Source organism: Prinia subflava, chromosome 5 (genome assembly GCF_021018805.1).
Source record: "Prinia subflava isolate CZ2003 ecotype Zambia chromosome 5, Cam_Psub_1.2, whole genome shotgun sequence".
NCBI lineage: Eukaryota > Metazoa > Chordata > Aves > Passeriformes > Cisticolidae > Prinia > Prinia subflava.
In genome coordinates this window covers 39,113,228-39,131,264 of record NC_086251.1, presented here as the reverse complement: position 1 = coordinate 39,131,264, position 18,037 = coordinate 39,113,228, and the positions used below count along the sequence as shown (strand labels likewise).

Below are 18,037 nucleotides of genomic sequence, written 5' to 3'. Positions count from 1 at the left end.
TTTTTAGATGATATTCAGCTGGCCTCAGGTGATATCCTTGTCTGAATTTTTGCAATCCAAAAGGAGTACTCAAGGCTGTTGATAACACTGCTGAATTTTGCAGGGTTTTTTTCTGTGTTGCCAGTTTTACATAGTTTCAGTACAAAATAATAAAAAGTGTAGTTCTTCTTGAACTATAGACACACGTTTTATTATAAGATCACTGACACTCATGGACTTTTCAGTATTTTTATCTTATAGCAAAACAGAACCAATAAAAGAACCTACTGGGTTGTGTATAAGTGCTGATCAAGTTGGATGCTCTTTTATTGGAGCATTGCCTGTGGATTCCCTGGTACTCCAAACGACTTTACCATGTGTTCCTTCAAGACCAGCTACAATTCCAGCCCAAATCACTGCATTTGGGAGCTCTCTGCCCACCCTCATCTTGGAAAATTGCTTGTAGCACCGACTTTGTCTTCCACAGCTGTTTGCAAGGAAGCAGCCTGTTACTCCAGTTAAGCAAACATAGATGTGTTCTTAGGTCCTTGCTGGCTGTACTGTCCATAGGTAAGGTTTTCACATGTCTCTACATCAAGTCTCTAGAATACCAGGCAATCAGTGAGTCGTGCCTAGTGCTGTTCATATCAACTTTGTAATGCTCTCTGGTGATGGTGAAGAGGGAAGCAGTATGGTTGCAAATTGCAGTGACACTCAGATGCGAGCTCGTGGCAATCAATGCTGCTGTAGAGGTGTAATGGTAATCTCTGGCTAATCTGTCTGAATTCTAGATCCAGCACAGAGCTGGTTACCAAGCAAGCCTCATGGCATGTTTGTGAGTTACACAGGAAAAAAGGTTCTCTTCTGGAAACTCAGAGAAAATTAGGATCTAGAAGAAAAGCAAATTTGATCAAAAATTATTTTCTTTTTGACATGTTGGTGGTTATAAAGGTACTTTTATTTTAAGTCATAAAATGCAGAAAGTTTTGAAACAAAATCACTCTGTAGACTGTAAAATAGCATGGGTTTTATTTACTTGAATTGCTATATGAAACAATTTGTTCATTTTTTCAGAGTAAAATACCTTTTATGCTTTTAAAAGTAACTTAGAAGGGAGGGTTCATTTGTTTTGTTTATTCAATGCCCAAGTGGCAAAATTTCTTTTCTGCAGAAGAATTCAAGTTGTGAAGAGGCTGGATCAGAAGAGTATATTGAGAAAAAGAAAACATTTCAAAAGAGATGTTCAGGTTAAACCTGCTGAGGCAGGTCTGCTGCTCAAAGAACACATTGCAAGCTTTTTTTAAAAATAAATAATCCAGTACAAACTGCCACATCACCAAGAAACAGACTCCATTACTTTTTAAGAAAACCCTGTCAAGTTTCTTTACAGATGTCTATGCAGATGAGAACACTTGGCAAGTAAGACAAGACTGCATAAAATGAGTACATCACTGAACAATAAAACCCAATAATAATAACAATTAAGATAATTAGCAACTAATAATATTTAGGACATCAACTTCTACACTATTCTTCGCACATCTTCCTTGCCTGTTGATTTGGTCTCAAAAATTATTTATGTAACTCTGCATCACTAACTTATAGCAGGATTTTCATCATAAAGGTATAACCTTGATTCAAACCATTGAAAAATCTGTTTCTAATAGTCTAACAGTCCAAATCTGTTTGGAATACTTTGGTAAATCTTTGGTAAATCTTCTTAATTTTTCAGTCATTTAATTTACCTTCCCGGTCCATTTTGTCTTAGAGAAACTCAGAATCAAGGTTAGTCACCTTACAAAGTAATCACATGATATCATAGTGCTTTATGTTGTAAATTGTGCAAGAAGGACAAGCAAAATGTCATCATAGTTTGGGACTATCATAGTACTGAAGGTAGAATCTGTTTGAAAACGTTGCTGCATTTTGACTGGAAAGGGACCTTTCATGTTTAAAATGTATTCTGATTTTTAAAAAAAGAAATTAAGTTTGCATTAACTGTTAACTCTTTTTGCTCTTAGATGAGACTAACACTGAAGAAAATTTATCAACCCATATGGTACTTCTGGGATATTTTGGGTGCAGGAGTAGGAGGTATCCTTTTGGGCATTGCTCCTGCATCCATGACTGTCAGTGTGTAATGCAGATCTTCAGATGATAGGTTTCTTAAGCAGTGTAACCTGGGCTGGGATGAGCTGTCTGGAACAAGGGGCTGGAGCTGGGTTCCACACCTGTGCCCACACTGTATCACACTGCACAATGGCCCTGCAAAGGTGAAGGAAAAAATCTGTGACACTGCCTCTGCACCTAGGGACAGTACCTGTAACTGTAGGAAATTTGTGCTTTTCAAGGAATTATTTTCTTGCTCCCAAGCACTTAAAACTTTTCTGATAACTTTCACGTAAGAGCATCCATATTTGATGACAAACACAGGTATTTGTCTGTCTTTAGGCAGGTAGTTGCCATTCATACAAGCTTCCTCACACATCTGTGTAGTAATGTCTTTCACTCCTGTGATACGTCTAGAAGCCACAACTGCCTGGCAGGTGGCAATTCAAGTGCCAGAATGTGAATATGTTCATGGTGCTGTTCTCTGCCTGAATAGTCCTACAAATTCTGCACACTTTGATCTCAGTGCATATAGCACTTTTGCTTTCTGATGGTGCAACTATCAACAGTATTGCTCTTAGAAAATCAGGGATCTTTCCTTATTTTCCTGCTGCAGGTACTGTAAAGGGAGTAAGAAAAAAACTCAAAAGATCAAGATGTTAAAAGACGAAACCAAATTGTTTAGTTCATCTTTGTATATATTTAATGATGTCCTATTCTTTTTAATGCTAAGAGTAGTTGTGAGCTTGTTTAAAAATTTGGAAAATTATGCATGCTTTTTTTAGTTTGTTAAATATACTATCTAAAACCACTACTGGCCTAGTTTTACTTTAGACTTTGGGAGATGGATGTTTATGAACTCAAATAATTGCAGACAAAATTTTGCACCTGCAGTTATGGTTGCCTGCAGTTCAGTTCAGTTTAAGTATCTACATCGCTGATTGCATCTGTAAGTTAAAAACATCTAAGTAACCTAAATTACAAGCAAAAATAATTGCAGGTGCAAAATTCATACAAACACAAAATGATCTCTGAATGTTGGTCTTCAGAATCTCATTGTGAGTTATTCACTGTATCATGAACCTAGATTCCTCTGGGAGAGTCACTAATCTGTATAATGACACTGAAAGCCTCTTGAATCTCATATTTAACTAGCAGATGGGAAAGAATACATGGCGTCATATAACTCCTTAGGGACTATGCATGTGGATATTGAGGAGTATAACTTATTCCAATGAAGGCTAACATTAACTTGCAATCAAAAATTTCCTTCCTGAGCCACATTTTTTCTGATGGAATTAAAACAACTTAATGTTGTATTTTTATGAAGTCACAACCAATTTAAGTAGAACACATTCCCAGGGCAAGCACAGATATTTTGCTTGTCTCGTGACTTTTCATTTAATGGATCACAGCATCATTTTAACACAGAGAAATTCTGTCAGTCTTTTCCAGAAAACACATCTAATTATCTTCTCTGTGGTTTTCATTTTTTATTGTCAGATAAAGATTTCTAAGCACATCTCTCAAAATACCTATTTTTTTCCTCTCTGGTGTCAAAACTAAAAATCATTTTCTTGCATTCTTGAACTTCAATAGACATAGGTGTGGAGCTACTTTAAAACAGTGACTGCTTCCTGTCCTACCAGTTACGGCAGTACTGTTGGCAAAAGGGGAAAATAAGGCATAAATTCTCTTCTAGTGTTTGAACAACTAAAACTCCTTCTGAACAAATGAAACGTTCTGCCAGTCCTGACAATCCAAAATGCAATGAAGAATTTTTCTGTTTCAGAAGCTCTAGGCAAAGATGTTTTGGCATGTCTGTAGCTTGTTCCTCCTGCAAACAAAGGGGCAGCTAGAGGGAAAGTCTTTGGGGGAAGAAATGCTGTCAGTTGTAAGAAATGAGACATGTAGACCAATTCTACAGCCCAGCTAGTGATTACATGCAGGTAATTTTGTAAGAGCCTAAACCAGCTGCCAGTGATAATAACGCTGCCATTTGCACTGATTTCAACAGGAAATACATCAAACAGACCAGCTTAAGGCTTCTCAGAAGCATGGGCTGAACTGGTACTTCATTCATGGGTTTTGGGCCAGACCAGAAGGAAGGAGCTCTGCTGGCAGAGGCAGCGGTGGCAGGAGCCCAGCGGAGCAGGCGCTTTGCCGGGCTGGCAGCAGGGGAGCTGCAGGGGTGCTGCAGCTGGCAAGGTCCTGCCTCGCTGCCTGCCAACTCCCACCACGCTCCCATTACTCCCTGGAAGCTGTGCCAGCCCACCTTCACAGGCCTCCACCACTTGCAGAGTAAGGGGCAGAGGTGTGAGCCTATTTACATTTTTAAAAATCTAATATAATTTAGTTCACACTGATCTATCATACAAGCAGTACACAGTAACATTGCACCTCTTAAATAAATAATTTCTAATCATCCTTGGGGACAAAAATCCAGAACAAGATGTCCTTTTTCTACCCATGGGAGACTGTTGAGGCTATTTTTTGTGTTACAATGCAAGGCTGCACCTTCACCTTCCTAGATTATTTTTTCTGAGTTTCTTAGGTATAGTAAAGTAGAGAAAGCATGTGAGAAATACGTAAATGGTGTATAAAAGACCATCATTTGAATAGAAAGAAATTTTAACAAATATTGCTTTTTTAACTCTGACTTTTTACTGCCACAGACACAAGCAAGGAAGGAAAAGGTTTCATCTTTCAGTTTCTTAAGGGATTTATATTTAAGTGCGTCCTGTAACTCATATAAATTCAGAGCACAGCTTAGAAAGCCAAAAAATTAGCAAGTGTTTTGACCAAGAGATTGAGATGTGATTAAAACTCATGGAAGACTCATTTCTCAATAAGAATAACAGTCACATGGATGATGGATCATAATAACTTCATAATCTGACCCACATGCAGTAAATACAGTGATGACTGTCATTTTGAATAAGTGAGGGGGATTGATGCTGATTATTAATCCATTTCTTGGCCAGTCTCATTGCTTCTGAGCCAGCTTCTCCACTGTTAGTACTTTCCTGAAGTATCTTAATAGCTTTCACCGCCAGCCGCTTCCTTTTTAACCGGTCACTTTTCATACAGTGTGTTGTCCTAACTTATTTGACAGATTTCTTTCATTAATTGGTCTGCTTCTAGTATTCTGTAGCTGGAGGCTTGGTCTTCATTTAGCATGTAGTGTACTACAGTGTTACTACAGACAAAAGGTAACATATAATTCTGTTTTACTTGCTGCAAAAAACAGTTATGTTACGCTTAATTCTCAGGTGTTGCAATAAAAGCTTCATTAAAAAAAAAAAAAAAAAAAAAAAAAAAGAAGTAGTAAAATGTGCTATGGAAATAAGGACCTAGTTTTCAGTGCCAGAGTATAAAATGGCAGATATCTGTATAGTAGATACAGAATAAATAAAGAAATATAGTTGCATAGTAGAAATTCAGAAGCCAGCTTAGCTAACTGTGTCATTGATAGGTTTATATGGAGTTCTTGTAGAGATGTGTATTTAACATTTGCAGCAGGATAATATACATAACATACTTCACAAGAAAAGAGCACCAGAGTGTCCAAGCCTGATTTTCTGTGAATGTGTCCAACCTTTAATATCTTCTCAAGTATGCTGAACTCTGTGCCAGTTGTCCCAGAATGACACTCAGCCTTCCCTGTAGCAGACCTCCTCAGCTGGGCAATGGTTGTACATGCTGGCATTGAGGGTGGACTACACGTGTGAACTGGTTAGTGGCTTGCAGCTCTCAAAATAAATGGCTAAATATAAGTCCCTTCTTCTAGCGGTAGGTACTAATTTGTGCCTGCCTTCACTAAGCACTTGCTTGTTTTTCTGAAACTTCTGAGAATTTAAAATCTGTTAAATATCCAGCTAGGTCAACACAAAGATCACTTCATGCTATAGTAATGTTAAAGTAATATTGCCCTGTGCCCAATTATTTATTTTCTGTTAGTAAGAAATTCATAGCCTGCGACATAGCATGAAAGGTACCTTTTTCCTGATATATATGAATTTTTAAACAAATTTAATTATATATAGAGATATTTTCTTACTCTTTTTGAACAACACCCGCCTTTTTACCAATCATATCTTCAAAATTCCTTCCCTTTGTTTAAACACAACATTTTGTAAAATCTGAAAGTTGTGCATTTGTTTCATGTAACTGATGTGGTCGTGAAAGCCAGGTCTTTTATTTATACTTGGGATAATGCAGAGGTAATGAAAGCAGAATTGGACCTAAGAGGTTTTTTGTTTCAATTATAAAACAATGTGGGTAAATGCCTTGGGTTTGACAGCAACAGAAGAAAGGGAGTATTTTGCTTATGCCTTCAATCAGCTTTATTAGATCCTTAAAGGGAAAATTATGTGAAAGGCAGAGGAAGAAAACAACAAGCTAAGCAAGATCACAATTTCAGTATAATTTGGAGAAAAAAACTGATTTAGGTTGGTCGTGTTGCCAGGGTGAATGACTCAAGGCTTCCAAACAAGAAATGGAAACCAGAAGGATAGGGAAAGCCTGCAAGAACAAATTGAGAAGATGTGATTGACTGTAATGTTTCAAAATCAACTGCTGTAAAGATGAGTTTGGGCTCTTGCCCAGAATACAATTGAATGGTGATGTTCATTTGGACCCCTAATGCGGAAACAAAATAAGATGTAGCTGTGTTTCTGTTAGAAATTTATTTGTTCTTTCCAGTGTCTCTAGCTAGGGATATGATGTCATCTCTTTCTTCTATCAGACCCCGCAGTGATTGCTGTTGCTGCTGTTTCGTATTTTTTCTGAACACCAGTTTTTGAAGGAAGACTGGAGTCCAGGTGATAATGTCCATTTCTCAAATGTGAAATGTCATCACTATTCATTGGATAACTTTGAAAAATTTTGTATTCTGTGAGCAAATAGGCTAACTTAATTGGCCAAGAAAAATAGAAGTATAAGATCATTGTGTATGTACTTTTTGACTGGCAAAGCCAATGAAGTTTTTGTCACTATCATGCTAGTTTTTTTTAATTAAGTAAATGGTTCGTTCTGCAAAGATTGAAATAAATATCTTTAATGGGTACAATTTGTAAAGGTTATTTGTAAAAGTTGGGGCAGCTGCTTGTCCTCCACCTCAGGCACAGGAGGTTTTAAAAGTGACTACACTTTATGCAAAAAATTAGTCAGTTGACAATAGGCAGTGATGGAATGGGATTGTCTTCTACTTCCTCCTTTTATTTATTCCTTTCATCTCACTGTCTGTGCTTACTAACCTTTTTTCTGTTTCTATTTCAAATCAGGAAGGGAAAAAAACCCTAAACCGCAGCTCATAATTAAATACTGAGCTAGTTCTTACCATGTTTACTGAATTACATATTGCATATATGGATGTATATCCTCAAAGTTTCATGTGTTTTTAGATTTCTAAACTTAATGTGTTCCATAGGAATAAACTTTAACTCCTTCTTGTCTGTTTTCCATGAAGAGATTTGCTCCCAAAGAGGAAGGAGGAATAAAGCAGTGAAACCCACTTACAGATCCCTTCACATTTTAGGGATTCATAGAGCCATGAATATAGTCTTTTGGCTCTGCAGATTCTCCTGGTTCACAGTACAGGCTGCTCCAGCAGAAAATCTTCGGTGTCAGCCTTACAATGAGCAGATCAGCCTGACATCAGGTGCAGAGTGGTATCTTTGCACACGTATCTTTGCTGCAGAGTGGCTGGCCTGGTAAAGAGGGCTTTAAACCAGGGCCTTGAGGGAGGGGGAGAGTCACCACAGCTCTGAGGCTGCCAAGCAAAGCACCAGGGATGATGTGAACCACGAGGAGCACAACATGAACAAAACAGGGCTCAGCTGGGATCACCTCAGGCATTTGCAGGTGAGTGAGGAAGTTTCTCTGAAAAGCCTGGGCACACAACATGGGACATAAACATGAGGAATTGGAGATCCGTGTGCAGCTGAGGGGTAGGATCTCATCAGGATCCCAGAGATGCAGTGAATGGACTGAGTGCTGCTGTGGAGGGATGCAGACTCTTAGGAAGGGCTGGCCAGGAAGACAGGGAGCAACTAGAATACATGGAGCTCTGCCTGAGGTTGAATGATGAGAGCTTATGGGTAAAGATTAAAGAGCAGACCGATAGTGGTGACTTGGTGATAGGCATCTTCTATGGGCGGCCTCATCTGGAACAACAAGCAGATGAGGCCCTGTAGAGACAGCCAGAAGCAACCTGATGTTTGCAGACCCTGGTCCTTAATGGGCTCTTCCACTACCTTGATGTTGTCCTGGAGGGACAAAGGTGCAGGGCATAAGCAGTCCAACAGCATTAATGATAACTTCTTGATACAAGTGGAAGACTCAATGAGAAGTGTTCCACTGGAGCTCTAACACACAAATGAAGAAAGCCTCACTGGGGTAATGGTCAAAATGAGCCTTAGTTGTTGTGACCATGAGGTGGTGGAGTTCAGATCCTGAGAAGAAGGAGCAGGGCAAAAAGCAAGCTCATAGCCCTAGACTAAAGGAGAATGGAGGTCAGAGGTCTGCTTGGAAAAGTCCCATGATAAGGCTCTGGAGGAGGAGGGGTCCAAGAAACCTGCATAATATTCAAGGATCACCTCCACTCAAGTCCATGCCAGCATGCAGAAAGTCAGGCAAAGAGGCCTGTGTGGTTGAGCAAGGAGCTCCTGGCAAAACTCAAATATAAAAAAGAAAGCATATAGAAGGTGGAAGCAGGGGCAGATAACATGAGAGGGGTACAGAGACAGCCTGAACATGCAGAGACTTGGTTAGGGAAGTCAAAGCCTACCTGGACTTGAACTTGATACAAGATGTCAAAAGCTTCTGTAAGTACTTCTGTAAGTTTTCTGTAAAAACTTCAGTAAGTACTAACAAGGGGAAGTGTGAAGTCCTGTCTGTGAGGAAGAGTAATCCCACAAAACAATGTTATATTAGGGGCCAATCAACTGGAAAGCAGATTTGCAGCATAAAACCTGGACATGGATCATGGACACCGAGCTGGGAATGAGCTAGCAATATGGCCTGAAACCAAAGGGACTACTGATACCATACTGCTTTAGCTGCCAGCAGGTCAAGGAAGGTGTCTACTTCCTTCCCTTCTACTCAGCACTGGTTAGACCACAGTTGGAGTGCTATGTCATTCTGGGCTCCCCAGTACAAGAGGGACATGGATATAACACAAAGAGTTCAGTTAAGGACCTCTAAAATTATTAAAGGACTGGAGCATCTTTCATATGAGACAAGACTTGAGAGAGACAGAGCTGTCTGGAGGAGAGAAGGCTTAGAGGGGAATCTGGTCTATGTGCACGATGGAAAGAGGGTGAAGCCAAGCTCTTCTCAGTGGTGCTCAGTGACAGGACCAGAGGAGATGGACACAAAGTGAAGCACAAGGGAGTCCATATGAACATCAGGAAATACATTTTTACCGTGAGGATAACTGAGCACTGGCACAGGTTGTCTAGAGAAGGGGTCTCCTTCCTTAAAGGGGAGTTGTTCTTTGAAGACACTTAGAAGCTGTCTGGACATGGTCCTGGACAACTGGCTCTAGGTGGCCCTTCTTGAGCAATGGGTTGGGTCAGATGATCTCAAGAGGTCTCTTTCATGTTCAACCTTTCTGTAATTCAGAAGCAATGGATAATCACCTTTCATATTTTCAGTTCTCATTTTTTTAGAACTTTCAAATAGTCCACTGCCTGATCTAATGGTGACCTGAATCACTGCTCACTGACTTGTGGTGTAATGCTCTTTAGAGGCTACTACCTGCCTTACAAGACTGCCAAGATGACAAATGTATTGCTCAAATTCCTAGCATAACCTTCCTCTCCACATTCTCTCTGAAAAGTTTTCTCTGAGATCCTCAGAGACTGTGGAAGTGTTACAAGGTTTATATATCCAGTAGCTGCATGCATTTTGAGTATAGAAAAAGGCAACCTGGAAAAGGAACCTGTTGTACTGTGTAAGGCTGGGCAATGCTGCTGTGTTTTTTAAACTGGTTTGTTGCTCTACACTGCATATTTCTGTTTATGCATCTCTTACCTGGACTCAAGACTGACTTTCACTATTTGTAGTGAGCTACACCAGTGAGAAAAGCGGTGGAGGACGTTAATTTTCCAGTTCCAATCGTGTGGAGTAGTAGAAATTGCAAGCAGGATGCCTGTTTGTAGGTACACTTGCAGTGGTTTAGACTGAGCTGAAAGGAAGAAAGTGTTTATAGGGATCTGTGTTCTTATAGCTGATCCTACTTGGACCTCAGTTTCAGTTTGAACCCACATTAAAATGAATGAATCACCTTCTTGAAGTTATTTGACATTTCAGTTGCTTGCTGAATCAGCAATATGCTCTGAATATTTATGAACCATTAAAGACTAAAACGGGCCCAGAACTAAGAATAAAGACCAAGATCAGGCTGGATGGGGCTCAGAGTAACCTGGTGTAGTGGAAGATTTCCTGCTTAAGGCAGGAAGGTTGGAGCTAAATGATTTTTAAAGTCCATTCTATGTTTCTATGGTTGTATGATTCTATGGATCCAGTATGTTTATATTGTTATATACATATTTGTAGATATCTATAGTATATCCATATCTATATTCATAGATACATGAATATCTATATTATATATTTAATATATTAATATATTATATTTGGAAAGTAAGTCTTTGGGGAAATTTAAACATCTGATGACAACTGAATTCCTTAATCTCCTACATTTCAGTATTTTGGCATGAGACCATCATTGTATTAGATGTTCAAAGTGTCCTTTTGTCATGGACTGGAGTTCATACATTGCTTTCTTTGGAGTCAGGATAAGCAATGTGCCCTACCTGGAGCATCTTACAAGGCCTAAATTATTTTATTTATATTGGAGCAGAGAACTCCAGAGACACATTTGAAGAAGGATGGGGGAAATGGTATAGCATTTGTAGTATTTTAAATTCACATGGGGAGTATGAAAATTGTTGTTTTCTTTTAACATTTAGAGATTAACTACAGGAGAATCTATTGATGCCATACCTCTTACACACTCCACAAAAATATTCCAAGTAATAAGCTGCTTTAGAAAGGTGAATCATCACATTCCAACATCACCACTTTCAACATTTTTAAATAACATTTGAAAATGCTTTGCTTTAAGTATTTTTTTTGTGTAGACAGAATCATCTTACAGTCCTGAATAGATGTGAATACATTTTGAAGATGGATAATTTGTAGGATATATTCTTGTTGGCTAACAGTGTAACCTATGACTGTAAACTAAGACAGGGACAATGCAAATTAGATATTGAAAAACTTTTTTTCACGATTAGGGTGCTCAGACATTGGAATAGTTTGCCCAGAAAGGTGGTGGAATCACCATCCCTGGAGGTGGCCAAGAGGTGTCTGGATCTGGCAGTGTGTGATGTGGTTTAGTGGTTTAGGGATAACAGTGCTGGGTTGATGGCTGGACTAGGTGATCTTGAAGGTCTCTTCCAGCCTTGATAATTCTATGATTCTTCTTGGTGATTCCATTAGATTCCTTTCTGAACTCTCACCATGCACTATTGAGGTTAGTGTGCAGACCCAGAAGACAAGGACTATGTCTATTTCTACCCTACATGGGAATTTTGAAAACTGCTTGTCATTTAAAGCATTCCCAAGACCCAGCATTACGTATCTGCACTGGCCTTGTTAAGCAGAGCTCAGGCAGCCTGCAAATGCCATGTGTACTGACATGTAGCAGGCTGTGTGTACTTTATATATATATATATATATATATATATATATACACATATATATACATATATATACATATATATATATATATATATGTATGTGTGTGTGTATATGTGTGTATATATATATATATATATACACACATATACACACACACATACATACAGTGGCAAGATACTGACCAAATGTTGCTTTTCCAAGATGAAATACATACTTTGTCATGGATCTCTGAATAGGTAACTTGAGTTAAAACCAAGTTGTTAAAAGAAAAAATGCTTCTTACATTTTAAGTCATGTTTAAAACTAAACTTTAAAATATGTCTGACCTAGCATCTGAAGATGAACAAATAGTGTTTTCGTATGCAACTTGTTGAAGTCACAGTTTTTTCCAAACCTGTGTTTTGTGATTTTGTGACTTCAGTTTTTAATATAAACATTGCAGTACTAAGCAAATTAAAACAATGAAAAAAATACTTATTTTTCATTGTCAAAAATGTTCCTTGCCTTTTAAATACAATTTCTTGTATTTCAGAAAAAGATTGATGGAATTTTTACATATTCATTGCTGATTTCTTTATATTGTCTCACCAGCACAGGACATAATTGGTAGCACATAAGTTGTTTAGCAGGTAAGCAGAGAGTATCATTATTTGTCTTTATGCCTGGAAATGCTGAAAGGTTAGTTGCTTTACTCAAGAGTGAAAATAGAACTGGCAGTATGGTATTGATATGTTGTTTATTCATACAAAAATAATTTTTTTCTTTGATAGATTACTTGGCTTCTACAAAGGAATACTTCCTCCTGTCTTGGCTGAGACACCCAAAAGGGCAGTGAAGGTAAAAACCCCACACTTCCTCCCTTAAAAATTTAAGTAGGGACAGTGGCAGCTGTAAAACATTTTATTTCACCCCCACTGACTGAGATTAGAATCTTAAACTTATTTGGTATATTAATCCTCTGATTTTTACTAGGAGGAAAGCTTCCTGTTGATAGCACAATAAAAACTGTCCTTGATTAAGAAGTATAGAATAAGGCTCATAAATGTTAAGGTAATTTTGATCTGTGTATCAAATGTTACTGAAAAAAAATACAATTATTTTATATTGTCAGAATTAATAAAATAGTTTAAGTTATATTTTAACCTCATAATTGCCTCTCATTTACATATTTTGTTTTACTGAAAGTGCCTAGCAACTTGCAAAACAACTAACAGCTTAATAAATTAACACAAGAAGCCATTAAAGAAGCCGTTAATAGGTACTTATTTAGTAGGTTTGAAGTGCTGCCCAGAGTTTTCTTGTGCTCCAAATAACACTCTGCTCCATACTCTAACTTTTTAAGAGACTGAAGATCATAATGGATACAACTCCTAATTGTGCAAAACATTTTACTCCAGATTTCTTATAGTTATAGATGATAGCCTATATTAAAGTGTATTTTCTGTCAAATGCTGATCTGATTTTCCTTTATTATCCTTTATTTTGATTTGTAGAACAGGATTTTAGTAACATTCCTAAACAAAATACTTCAATATATCATTTTTTTCAGTTGATCCTTTCAACCTTTTTAATTAAAACGTAATTATTAAGCACATCATCCTAAAGCTCTATCAGAATCTATCAAAGCAGCCATTGTGTTAAGAGCAAATGTTTTTTAGTCTTTTACTTCAGAACTTTGAAGTTTCCATAGTTGCATCAAATGTGTCTAAAAGCAGTTATTATACAGAATGTCTTGATTTTCCTTTCTTTCTTTTTGTTGTTTCTTTCTAAAAAGGCTGCATATGATTCTGGTCCTTAGTCTGCAATTAATCATTCACATTCCAATTCCTTTACAGAGGAATAATATTTGTATAAAGTGACAGGATGTGACCTTGTAACAGAATCCTAAAGGAGTTCTGGTAATGTCATCTTCTTGTTTGCACTGGCATTTTAGATGCAAGTGACATATGTCACTTATCTCAGAATTATTTAATAAAACCAGGAAAGCTAAAGTCCAATTTAATGGCAAAGTGGCAGTGAAGAATAGATGGATGATATTTAGAAGATTACTAATAATTCATTTTCTTCATATTGTGGTGTTTCCTGTTTCTACATTTAATTTTATTTGAAACAGGATAAAGTAAATCTGACTGTGCTTTTTAGATTCCAGCATGAATTTAGTTAAAATACTAACCCAAGTTTTACTTCTCCTACCAATTTGAGCCATTCAAAAATTTCAAATCACTTTCTTTTACTCAAATTGATTAAATTGGCTTAAACCTCATGATATTCAGTATATTTATAGAATCATAAAAAGATGTTGAGTTGGGAGGGATCTCTGATCAAAGCAGAGCTGACTTCATGGTTAGATGAGGTTGTTGCCTTGTCTAGTTGAGTTCTGAAATCTTAAAGGATGGAGACTGCAGCCTCTCTGTGCTCCTCCTCCAGTCCTTAAATGCTTTACTGTGAAGAATTTTGCTTTATGTCCCGTCCAAATCCTCCTGTTGCAACCTTTGTGTGTTGCCTTTCACACTTCTGTTGTCAGCCTCTGAGAAACTATAAACTTTGGATGGGGTAAGATAGAACTTAAATCACCTTGGCTTTCTTGTCTCCAGGCTAAACAGGCTCAGTTCTCTCAAATTCTTGCACATCATACGCTCACAGCTCCTTTAGTGTCTTACTTGTCCTCTTTTAGTGGGATGCTTTCTACCTAGTCCTTGGACATTTATGTGAGAGCTGAGTTTTAAGCAAACATGAGAGTCAAGCTTAAGTGTTAAAAATGTGAGGGTTTTAATTAAATAGTGGGGTTCTTTTATTATTTACACTATTCTTTTAAATTTACTGCTGTTCCAAGGACATCAGGAAGACCTTAAGTTATCTTGAGACATCAAGATAGATTCCACATTAGAGGAGTGCGGTGACAGAAGAGGGCTGAACAATAATGTCCTTGTAAGAACCTGTATAATGAAACAATTCAATGTGAGATGTCATATGCCAGTACAATTTTTAACATCCAAGGTGGAATTTGTACCCATGCTTTTACCTGAAGAGAATCCAGCCTATCTCAAACTTCCAGTAACCTTATTTGGCTACGACCCCAAAGGAAAAGTCATGGCTTCCTTTGGCCCGCCCTCCAGCCTTTATTCTTCTAAGAGTTTTCCTCATCTAAACAAGCCTCAGGCTGTCTCTACTCCACTGCCTAAATGACTGGTGAGATTTAGAGTAAGACTACATTCAGGCCAATGATTCTGAGATTTGAGAAACCACAAAAGGAAAAGAGGCATTTTCTAGTTTCCAGCAGGTTTTTTTATGTTTGTAATGAACTTTTTTGAAAGCGTCCAGTTAAAGTGTCATGAAAGTCTGTAGAAATAGACAAAGGAGATTTTGTACTAAGAAGAAATGTACTTGTGCTACTGGAACATTGCATTTATCTGGTGTGTATTTTTGCAATCAAAAATAAAACTATTAAAATAAAGTTATTTAGCCCCAGTTTTTCAGTTAAAGGTTGAAGATACAGCTTCATTTTTAGTCAACTATGTTCTCATGTCTGTCTTGCTATTTCTTTTTTTCTCTCTTTTTATTTCCCTTCTAAAAAGAAAGCTGGTATTTCTGGAAGATGAAAAGTCAAAGTTTATAACTTTCTGTTAGATTGAACTTGGAGGAAAGAAATGATGATGCCAATACAATGGTTAACAGATGAACTTTTGGGGCAAATTTATATTGCTCATGTGTTCCCAGACATCTTGTTTCAAGCATATATTTTTATCTTAGAGTTATTGAGACATCTGGTAAGTACTTTGGCTATTTTCTGTGTAACTTCAATTAAAGTGTATCTTTGCCAGATGGACAATATTGGTTATTATATACACAAAAGCATGTTTTAAATACGTTTATTCTGAGAATTTTTTTTTGCACAAAGCTATTAACTTAATACAACTGTAGAGGAAAAGAGAAATTATGCTGTGTTTTTAAAAACATTTTAGGTGGACATACATTATATAAAGTGATATGATACTGTATAAAATCTGTTTTTTGCAAATTTGTATGTGTACTAGCCACTCTAGTACACCCAGCAACGTTTATATTACATTTTATTGCTATGGATTTTTTCTTTTAAAAATTATTTAAAGCATAGTTACTATTAAGTAGTTATTTTATTTATGACTCTAGGAAGCTATTGATTTTTAAGGTAATGTTTTAAAGACCAAAAAAATTGCTAGGTAATGTAATTCGGCCTTTATTACAACTGTTTTACAGATCTGTAACACTATGGAAAACATTAAGGAATACCAGAAATTCCATTAAAGGTTAAGAGGGTAACAATGACTAGAAAGATGCTGGAGAGAGAATAAAGCAAATTTTATCACAATAAGAAATTAATTTAATTCAGTGAAGCAGCTTACCCTCCCACTTTGTCAGACTTTTACCTCTATTATACCTTCAGTTGTCCAAAAACATAGAGCCAGAGTTTAGGTTACACTTCTATCTTTTTTGGTTATTGTCAAGGCCAATGCAAAAATTTTAAACATATTTTCAAGATACTTGCAAGATTAATGTTCAATCTGTACACTCTTAGGAGGGCAGTTAAAATCTGGACCCTGGTTCTAGGACTTTTTCTGCAAAATTATATAATAATCCCAACTGAGGATATAAAAAAAATCTGTCCTGTGACCAGGGTAGCAGCCAATCAGTTTTCAGAATTTAACAACCCAATTTTGCATTGTGTATACATATTCCCTCTTGCTTTAAAACAGTGGCATTATTAACACATTAACACTCAATTCTCTGATGGTTTTGGTATGATTCCAGTGACTTTTCATTTGAAGCAAGTCTTGATTGAAAAATTTTATTGACCTTGCCATAGGACAAGGTTCTAAACGAGTTCAAATGAAAATGTGGTGCTTATTATTCATGTTCCTGTACCCGTGGTTTATGGAATAGCTGTTTTGTTCTGATAGGTCTGTAGTACTGAACCGTGAGGGACAGAGCTTGTCTTCTTTGGCTGAGACTCAGCACAGGCCACACACTCTTTCTGTCGTCTTAAAATCTCTATTCCCTTATGTTTCTTATGATTCCCACGTCTCCATTGGCCTCATTGCTCATTGCCTTCCTCTTGTCATGAGAGACTCTGTCCCATGTGTGGTCAGATGCTGTGTGGAGGGATTGTAGCCTCCTCTGTAGTCACCAAAGTCACAGACTTTCCAAGGATCCCACCTTCATTTGAACCAGCTTGCTCTGAACTAATTAAATGTTATAGGTCAGCATTGGAAAACAGAAAAGTTAAAATTCTGGCTATTTACTTTTGATGTGACAGCTCTTGTACTAGGAGATATGAACCTGCACTGATGCAGTCTTCGTGGAACTGGGACAGGTTTTCGTTCTTCATTCTCATCATACCAGACATGCTGTGTAAAAGCCACTTTATTTTGTATTCAAGGACGTGAATATTTCTTAAACAGATTACAGGACTCACAAATAGTGGGCTGTAGTTAGGGGCCTTGTGTTGTTCCATGTGTGAAAATTATGTGGAATAACACCTCCAATATTTTTGGTTTTACACAGAATTCAGATACCTACTCTTTGTAGCTCACAGGTTCTGCCATCCTCATGCTGGAAGATCATTTTCTCTCAGATCAGTCTTATGAGACAGCAACTGGACTGCTTTTGGCCACTGCTTTTGTGGCTTCTGCAGCATGTTTGCAGAATATGAAATTAAGACACTGTGGGGTTTGTTCTATAATCTCCTTCATAAACTTATCAAACTCTCCCCTACAAATCATGAAGATTTTTTCCCCCATTGTTCTTATTGGATGACTGTTTCAGGACTCTACTCTTTTAGTTACAAGAAAGCTTCATCAGATCTCCAGCCACATTCTACTTATATTTTGCTTTTACTCCTGTTTTCTTTCTGTTACGTCTTCCTTGTTTTTCATTCTCTTACAGCGTCTCTTTTACCAAACTAAACAAGGAAAGCATTTATTCTCCTTCCATCTTCATTTATAAAATAATCTCTAAGTTCTCCCTGATGGTCCTGTTAGCCCTGCTTTGATTATGATATAGTCTGAGTTGTTGTTTTTTAAATAGTGGCCTAAATTGTGTGCTGTATTTCAGAGGGCATCCTCCCAATAATTTTTAAAATGTCACATATACTTTCTTTAGAGTATATCTTGACCCATGCATCTTGGACTTCATGTCCACAGACAAGGAGCTAGGCAGCGAAAGTCTGTTTGCCTATGCCAACAGGGAGCTTCCTACTGGC

General features: G+C 37.4%; 1 protein-coding gene across 5 annotated transcripts in view; it reads left to right on the top strand.

Annotated features, from left to right (window-relative positions):
* The window catches only part of SLC25A21 (solute carrier family 25 member 21), a 237,259-nt gene that overhangs the window by 200,019 nt on the left and 19,203 nt on the right, over positions 1-18,037 (top strand). For all 5 annotated transcript variants that reach the window (XM_063398943.1, XM_063398940.1, XM_063398939.1 and 2 more), the window contains exon 4: positions 12,570-12,636. In XM_063398943.1, coding sequence (XP_063255013.1) covers positions 12,570-12,636 — 67 coding nt within the window. The remainder of the gene's footprint in view (positions 1-12,569; positions 12,637-18,037) is intronic.